The following is a 9943-nucleotide window of genomic DNA, read 5'->3' as shown; positions in this document are numbered from 1 at the left end:
TAAAAATTTGATAAATTCAACATTCTTTTTATGAAATTAAATCTCTTTATTCACATTTTTTGCTTGCTATTTTTGTATGTTTTGAATTGAATTTATATCAATGGATTAGACAAGATGACAATTTTCAAATAGTGTGAATGAATTTTTAGAGGCATAATGATCTAGGCATAAGAAAATTCTAAGAAAATAGAGGGACTGAAAAATAAAATTAAAAGTAAAATAAATAAAACTAAGGTTAACCACCAAAAATATCTCTGAAATATTCAAACACTGGTAACAATGCACCCGAATTTTATTATCGACAAAAATGCCTTTAAATAATTTAAAAACACAACAATACCCAACAGTAAATATATATTTTCAAAAAATACCTTAAAGATTGAATTTTGATGTGATTTTTTAGAAGTGTAATTAAAAAAAATGAGATATTATTATACTTAAAATTTAGTGACTTTTTCTAAGTATATTTTTGTGATTTTTTAAAAGTATTATTAGTTGTTAATAAAAAAATTACAAAAAAATATACTCAATAAAAAATTATCAAATTTTAAGGATAATAATATCTCATTTTTTTTTATAATTTTACACTTAAAGTTATAAGTTAATATAAAAATATAAAAAATTTATTTAGAATGAAAGTAGTGTGATTAAGTGTAATTTACTTAGATGTGATTAAAAAATAATTGAATATTATATACAGTAAAAAATTGATATTATTTAAGGATAAAATTAAAATTTATTTCTATGTATCATTTTTGTCCCCAACGTTTTCGTTCTATTTGAGTCCCTAACGTTTCAAAATCGTCTCAATTTTGTCCCGCTGTCAATTCTGTTAACGGATCCTTAACGGTAGGACAACATTGAGCCAATTTTAAAATGTTAGGGACTTAAATAGGACGATTGAAAAGGACAACTTTAGGACTTACTCCCGTTGGAAACAAAAACAATACTTTACTCTTATTATTATTATTATTATTATTAAAGGTTTAAATTTTTTAAAATAATTATTTTTATTTACAAAAGTTGAACGAACTAAAATAACCATCTTTTTCTTCATATAAACCATTTGTATACTAAATTGATTTTTCACTCAAATTTCGACTGTTACTTATTGCACTTTCGCATAAAAAAAAAATAGATTACAACTTACAACGTTCACCTAAAAATTAGAAATAAGGAAAACAAAAAACAACTTAGAAAATTTGAAAAAGGTTTCAGACCAAGGAAATAAAAAATATAAAAAGTTAGTTCAATTCGGTATAAAATTACGATATTTCTATAAAACTTCTCCCCAGTTACAATCAATCTATGAATCTAATACCCAATTCAAGATGAAAAACTAAAAAATTGAATCTAAGGAAATTTTATAAATGCTTATAACCATTCAAAATATAGCACTTGTAGTCTTGTTATAGTCAAAATTCAGGTAAAAAGATAAACACTCTAAGTTGCTCAAATTTGAGTCCTATTAATAAACACCAAACTCTACCAAAAACAAAGACAACCGAAAAACATAACTTTTCATTAAACAAATCACAAGTTCACTTAAAGCACTTAGCATCCAAAAGAGGCTCTCCCTCGAACGGTTCGGCATCTTCAATCATCTGATTGACCCGCTCCTTCTGATTTTCATCAGATATGTCAACCTTAGTCCATTCATAAAGCTCCATATCATAGCATTCATCAAGCACAAACTTTGGAATTTCCGGCCCACGGAAAAGCCACAACCCCTTCACCTTGAAGGGTGGTTGTGATCCAATTACAAGCATTTTTCCAAATGCATACTTTCGAGCTAAATCCATCCGCTGAAGAAAACCACCAACCTTGTTCATTGTCACAAAGGTAACAGTGTTCTCATCCTGGTATTTGTAATCACAGAACCACAAAGAGTATCCCTCTGGATCATACATGTCCCAAAATCCTACAAGATTTGATGAAACAAATTTAAAAACATCTTGGCATTGCAAGGGATATAAAAATGTAGACATCAATTAAATAACACAATGTAGTCAAAGAAAAATAATCCTCCCAATGAAAAAGAAAGGACTTCAATAAAATGTTTGAGAAGTCTTTGTAAAAAAAACATAGTTTACACCATATATAGATGCTAACTGCCTAATTCTATAAAAAAAAAAGGATAAAATAACAATACCTTTGATTGCAACCTCGCGAAAATTGGTTTTGGTGTTGGAGTACAGCCTTTTCCACTCATCTAGTATCATCTTACTTGGAGGAAGAAGATCAAGAGGATTCTTGGCTTTGGGCTTGGGAGCCTCTTCCTCCTCCTCCTCCTCTACTTTGGGTTTCTCTGGCTCTTTCTTTGCTTCTTTCTTTGGCTCGTTCTTCGCCTTGGGCTTAGATTCTTTTGGCTGGGAAGGCTTCTTTGCAGATGGAACAGGTGGAACAGCTTCAGTCTGCTTGACTTCACCTAGTATCTTTCGAAAGTTTGGCTGATTAACCATGGTCCAAAAGTATCTCTCAACATGAGGAAACTCTGAAGTGAAACTCTTAACCAAGATATTACTGAAACCCAAATACAAATTGCATGTTGTTATGATGTCAGCTAGGGTCACTGAATGCCCAACTAGGTAGGTATTGCAAGTAAGGTGAGTGTTCAAAGCACCCAAAGCTCTCTTCAGTCCAGAAATTGCGGCCTCCTCAACCTTCATTTAGAATAAAGAGGAAGGTAAAACGATGCATAATTGACAACATAATATAAAAAAAAGAAAGACAAATATCATGAACATAATACAATCGTTTTGACTTTACAATCTAAATATATATAATCATCACATGATACAAATATAAAGGACAAAAAAGAAAAAATCATACAAACATTTGCAGTCCCCTTAATTATTGTTACCATCATTTTATTGCTGTTTCATGGTGGCTGGTAAACACTAACCACTTTGTCCCTAGTGTGTAAGCAATTGACAATAATCATGACCGATTGCACATACCAAAAAAAGATGCAAAATTTCACAAAAATTAGCGTTAATAAAGGTCTTTTGTACAAACTTACTGGAGGAAGGTAAGGAAGAAATCCCAATCTCGGGAAGAACCACCTACTAATATTAGCATCAATCTCCATTGATGAAAAATCAATCCATTGCTCGATGTGGCCCTGAAATATCAGAGCATTAAAAATATAATAAAGCAATGTTAGTCGCATGTGGTAATGGATTGGTTGCATACATAAATAGAAGGATTTTCCGGGGGAAAGAAAACCCTTACATAATCAATAGGGGAGGAACCATATAAACTGTTGTCCCCCTTTAAACGAGCAACTGCAGAAAAAGCATTGAACAAGCTTAAAACATCTTAATCAACCATGGCAAAGGGAATCATATGTAAATCAAATATTGTATGTATGATCTTACCATAACGAGCAATTGCATTGCTCTCAAATACAGGGCCCTCTGGTGTCTCTAACACCGGAACCTGGAGGAATACTACGGAAAGTAAGTACAAACACTAAATCATAGCAGGAGCCTCTCATAGCTCAAAAAACACAATACCTTGCCAATAGGATTCATCTTGAGAAACTCTGGAGTTTTGTTAGAGACACCCATCTCAAAATTGGGCGCCAACTCAACTTGCACACCAACATACTCAGCTGCAATGAGTGCCTTGTAAGCATTTTTGTTTGTTTTACCTGCATGCAGAATCTGCACTATGAATTAGACAGAGGGAACACGACTTATGGATCAGATTACAAGAATATAAAGTTAAATCCCACATATTAAAAATAATGTAATACATATTTTAATAATATAAGACAATTATATTAATAAATATAGCAGATTTACTTTTCATACTTGCAACATCAGTTTCTACTTTCTACTACTTGCCACCTATGTTAATCAATCTGAAGGCCAGTAAAACTATGTTTTTGGTTTTTTTAGCTTCCCCTGTTTCATTATGCATCAACTATTGTTGACACCATCGAGCATCTCAACTTTTTGTCCTTTATTACATCAATTAATTATTGATCAACTAGGAATGCTATAAGTTGAATAATTGTGCACAAAACATAAATGAAATTCTTATGTAGATTTTCATATTTTAACCCCCAAGGAAACACACCCTATCCTTAAACCTAATAAAAGAAAGACGGAAATTAAAACCAAATTAATCAGCAAGTGATGAACATTATAAGAAGAAATGAACAACTCACCAACGCCATGGCTTCGCTTCGATGAAGACGGTGAATCTGTTAGTTCAATTCAACCAAAAAACACGAAAACTCAAAAACATAATCACAAACAAAAAAAAAAGAAAAAAGAAAAAGAGAGAACAGAGAGAAGAAGAAATGAATCTTACGAGCGTTATTCCGAAGCAGCAAGAAAGAAATGACGCTCCGTCAGTCTTAGATCGAACACTAAAACACTGACAGTAACTAACACAGAAACAGAGAGCGGCACTTATTAGGGTTTTGTAGTCACTACTCTCTTTGTTTCGGTTGCTGCTCTGTCGTTTACTCTCTACTCTTCACTCATCATTGGGCTTCTCTCTTACCGGGTTGGGCTCTTCAAAATTATGTTTTTTAAAACAAATATTATTTTTGTGGGCTGGGCAACCCTCCACACTTCTGTAATTATTTTCCACTTTAAGCAAGTTTTTTTTAAAATGAAAAAAAATATTTGGTTTTCAACCTTCTAATTTTCTTTTTATACACACACGAAAATAATGAGATGTAATTTATTTGAAATTTTTGTTACAAGATATAAAAAAATTTCACCTATTGTCTATCTAAATAATTTTATACATTATTAATAATTTATTAAAAATATTCTTTTATTATTTTAAGAACTTAAACACAATAATTTTTAATAAGTCTGCTGTAATTTTTTAGCCACAACATTCTCTCTACTACTTGTATACAATTAGCTAACTTTTTAAATATCAATTACATTAAGACTCAAGACAAATATTTGGGCTTGCTTTCTACGATCTTTAGATCTCAAAAAATTTCGTTCAGTATAATCAAAGAGAAGGTGTGAAAGAGAATCCAAAGATGGAAACACAGTCTCTTATTTTCGGGAGGTTGAGAGGTATTACTTACGGCTGTAGATAAAGCTATGCCTATCTATACATTATTTTGCTTTAGATTGCCTGATGGTTTAATTTGGGAAATCTACTCTATACTCTCTCAATTTTGGTGGGACAAAAAAGCTCTGAAAAACAGATGGTTTGGATTAACTGAGACATTATGACTCACCCAAGAAGAGAAGGAGATCTTGGATTTAAAGACCTTAGAATTTAGAATTCGGCGCTCTTAGGCAAACAGTATTGGCGATAGTAACACTGCCAACTTCTCTATAACTCTAAAATAGTTATTAACTGGTTTTAGTAATCTACTTTTTTCAATAAATAAGACATATATACTAAATGTACCATAAATAATCTAGTAATACCTAAATCCACTAACAAATTATTATATGTGTAAGAACATATCAAAATCAGCTGAAAATGAACAACAAATTACTAGAGAATTCTAATGCAGAAAGTTCTCCAATAAACAATAAATAATTTAAACCCACTAAATAACAACTCAACACTATCCTTTGATGCCTGCAAAATATATACTTGAAACAATACTATATCAATATTAGTATACAAAATTATATGATTAATGTAATGATAAAATTGTTTATCAAGAGAATAAAATAATACAAATTTTTATGATAATTCTAATATTCTCAAGCTATAAATGTACAATAAGAATGCATTACCCATTAGCACCTAGAATTTGTCAATTTTTTAAATTGATAGTAATAAATTTTAATAAATTAATAAATTTAATTAAGAGATTTCGTTATTACCTTTTCATTATAAGCTCTCCAAAATTCTCTATATACCACAATCATCGTGCAGTTATCTTCCAAGTGTTCGTGATCTTGCAACAACACTCGCAGACCATCTTTACTCGTTACTCTTGCCTTTATTTTCCAAACCTTTTTATTACATAATCTACCATAGATAATACTGTTGATAGAATTGTAGGTCATTAGATATAAAAAATAATAAACAGAAAAAGAACTATGTTTGAGGTACAAATTTTTTAGATGATAAATAATTGTTATAATTCACTATTACTCATATATATATATATATATATATATATATATATATATATATATATATATATATATATATATATATATATATATATATATATATATATATATATATATTGTTCTTATGTGATTACCTGGACATGGCCTCGGCTAGGGGAGCCGACGTCGAGCTTTAGCCTTCAATCCCGAGCTATAAGCTGGGATGATCCGAGCTCTTCGTCCAGAGAGATATCACGTCATGAAGAGTATGAACAAAGGGGGAGTGTACCTGCAACAGGCACTCTGATGCTTAAGTTAGTACTGAGAATTCAGTGCCTCATTTGAGGATAAAATATCATACCTTTATAGGTGAGGTGAAGATGGTCGGTTACATTCTATTAATCATCTGAATTGAAGAGCATTTATTAGGTTTTAATGAGTGATAATACCTAGTCGGACGTTTTTATTCCAGGATGTAGTTCGTTGAGTCTGATTGTAACGTATAACGCCGAGTTATAACGTAAAGTGCCGAGTTATTATATATAATCCCGAGTTATGATATCGGATTTGTAACAGCCATATCATAGCCCCCAAGCTTAGCATGGGAATACGTTTTAATAAAGGAGGTTGAGCTTTTAATGAATCATAAGTCGGCCATTGAGCGAGTTCATAACTCGGCCATTGGATTAGCCTTGGAGCCCCCATTTCAAGATGCTTTATTAAAACAAGGAATAAAACATTTTGAATTTCAGATGTTATTTAAAGTTAACGTGTATTGGAAAGTGTAGTAGTATTTGTCACTGATTGTGCCTTTGGTTTTTTTCGATGTAATTTTGAATCGTTGATTTAATAGATGCAACGGTTAAGATTTTTCATGGAACTGAATAGTTAATTTGAATAGTTGCTGAGACGATTTTGATAAAAATGAATTGGTTGGGCGAGAATATTGTGTTAGTTCACCTTTGTTTAGTGATTTGATTGAAGATTGAGTTTGATTGTGCATGTGTAAACGATGTGACTTTGAATTGAAGAATTATCGCGAATGAGCATTAGTTCACCTTTGTTTGGTGATTTGATTGAAAATTGTGTTTGATTGTGCATGTGTAAACAATGCGACTTTGAATTGAAGAATTATTGCGAATGGATAATTGATTGAAGATTGTGTTTGAATGCGCATGTGTAAACGATGCGACTTTGAATTGAATAATTATCGCAAATGGATAATTGATTGAAGATTGTTTATAGTCATAGTTTAGAAGATAGTTGATATAGATCCGATGATAGATTTGACAATGATTGATAATGATTGATATAGCTCGGATAATGATTGATATAAATCTGAAAACAGAGATAATAGATATAGTTTTGATAATAGAGATAACAGATATAGATTGGCAAATATGGATAATAGATATAAATCGGAAAATAGAAATGACAGATATAGATCAGCCAATAGATATAACATATATAGATCGGCAAATAGAGATAACAGATGTAGATCGACAAATAGAGATAACAGATATAGGTCGAAAATAGAGATGACAGAAATAGATCAGAAAAACAGATATAAATCGGCAAATAGATATAACACATATAGATTGGAAAATAGGGATAACAGATATAAATCGGCAAATAGAGATGACATATATAAATCGAAAAATATAGATGACAGATATAGATCAGAAAAACAGATATAGATCGGCAAATAGAGATGACTGATATAGATCGACAAATACAGATGACAGATATAAATCGAAAAATAGAGATGATCAGAAAATAGAGATGATTGATATAAATCAAAAAATAGAGATAATTGATATAAATCGGATAATAGAGATGACTGTTATAGATCGGCAAATAGAAATTTTTTTATATAAATCAGCAAATAGAGATGATTGATATAAATCGGACAATAGATATAACATATAAATTGACGAATAGAGATAACAGATATAAATCGGAAAATAGAGATGACAGATATAGATCAGAAAAACAGATATAGATCGGCAAATAGATATGACTGATATAGATCGGCAAATAGAGATTATTGATATAAATCTGCAAATAGAGATAACAGATATAAATCGAAAAATAGAGATGACAGATATAGGTAAGAAAAACAGATATAGATCGATCGGCAAATAAAGATGACTGATATAAATTAGCAAATAGAGATGACAGATATAGATCAGAAAAATAGATATAGATCGGCAAATAGATATAACAGATATAGATTGGCAAATAGGGATAACATATATAAATTGAAAAATAGAGATGATTGATATAAATTAGAAAATAGAGATGACTGTTATAGATCGGCAAATAGAGATTTTTGATATAAATCGGTAAATAGAGATGATTGATATAAATCGGCCAATAGATATAATAGCTATAAATTGGCAAATAGAGATAACAGATATAAATTAGAAAATAGATATGACAGATATAGATCAGAAAAATAGATATAGATCGGCAATAGATATGACTAATATAAATTAGCAAATAGAGATGACAGATATAGATCAAAAAAATAAATATAGATAGGCAAATAGATATAACAGATATAGATTGGCAAATAGGGATAACAGGTATAAATCAGAAAAACAGATATAGATCGGCAAATAGATATGACAAATATAAATCAAAAAATATAGATGACAGATATAGATCGGCAACTAGAGATGACTGATATAGATCGGCAAATACAGATGACATATAGATCGAAAAATAGAGATGATTTATATAAATCAGAAAATAGAGATGATTGAAATAAATCGGATAATAAAGATGACTGTTATAGATCGGCAAATAGAGATTTTTGATATAAATCGGCAAATAGAGATGATTGATATAAATTGGCCAATAGATATAACAAATTTAAATTGGCAAATAGAGATAACAAATATAAATTAGAAAATAGAGATGACATATATAGATCAGAAAAACAGATGTAGATCGGCAAATAGAGATGACTGATATAAATTAGCAAATAGAGATGACAGATATAGATCAGAAAATAGATATAGATTGTCAAATAGAGATGACTGATATAAATTAGCAAATAGAGATGACAGATATACATCAGAAAAACATATATAGATCGGCAAATAGATATAACAGATAGAGATTGGCAAATAGGGATAACATATATAAATCGGAAAATAGAGATGATTGATATAAATCAGAAAATAGAGATGACTGATCGGCAAATAGAGATGATTGATATAACAGATATAGATCGGCAAATAGAGATGACAGAGATAAATCGAAAAATAGAGATGATTGATATAAATCGAAAAATAGAGATGATTGATATAAATCGGAAAATATAGATGATTGATATAGATCAAAAAATAGAGATGATTGATATAATAGATATAGATCGGCAAATAGAGATTTTTTATATAAATCGGCAAATAGAGATGATTGATATAAATCGGCCAATAGATATAACAGATATAAATTGACAAATAGAGATAACAGATATAAATCGTAAAATAGAATAGATCAGAAAAATAGATATAGATCGGCAAATAGAGATGACTGATATAAATTAGCAAATAGAGATGACAGATATAGATCAGAAAAACAGATATAGATCGGCAAATAGATATAACAGATATAGATTGGCAAATAGGGATAACAGGTATAAATCGGAAAATAGAGATGATTGATATAAATCGAAAAATAGAGATGACTGATATAGATTGGAAAATAGATATAGATCGGCCTTTTTCGCGCCTTAATGATTTACTATATGACCTTTGTTTATAAAGGTGCAGGTAAGTTTGAAGACATTGGAAGGAAATGGGGCCTATAGAAAGAAGGGTATTTATTTCGAGGCCCACGGTGGGCGCCAATTGTTCTTGTGTAATTACCTGGAC

At 30.3% G+C, this 9943-nt stretch overlaps 1 protein-coding gene across 1 annotated transcript; it reads right to left on the bottom strand.

Moving 5' to 3' along the window:
* Positions 1–1347: 1347 nt before the first annotated feature.
* On the bottom strand, positions 1348–4524 carry LOC112772781 (elongation factor 1-gamma). Its single transcript, XM_025817781.3, has 8 exons — positions 4324–4524; positions 4178–4213; positions 3519–3668; positions 3381–3441; positions 3235–3287; positions 3023–3124; positions 2153–2663; positions 1348–1921 (listed from the first exon to the last, which is right to left on the bottom strand). The coding sequence occupies exons 2-8, from the start codon at positions 4184–4186 to the stop codon at positions 1542–1544; spliced, it is 1266 nt and encodes a 421-aa protein (XP_025673566.1). The 5' UTR covers positions 4187–4213; positions 4324–4524; the 3' UTR covers positions 1348–1541.
* Positions 4525–9943: the final 5419 nt, after the last annotated feature.

This window comes from Arachis hypogaea, chromosome 18 (genome assembly GCF_003086295.3).
Source record: "Arachis hypogaea cultivar Tifrunner chromosome 18, arahy.Tifrunner.gnm2.J5K5, whole genome shotgun sequence".
NCBI lineage: Eukaryota > Viridiplantae > Streptophyta > Magnoliopsida > Fabales > Fabaceae > Arachis > Arachis hypogaea.
Note: the sequence above shows the minus strand (reverse complement) of the source record. Positions and strands in the feature narration are given on the sequence as shown.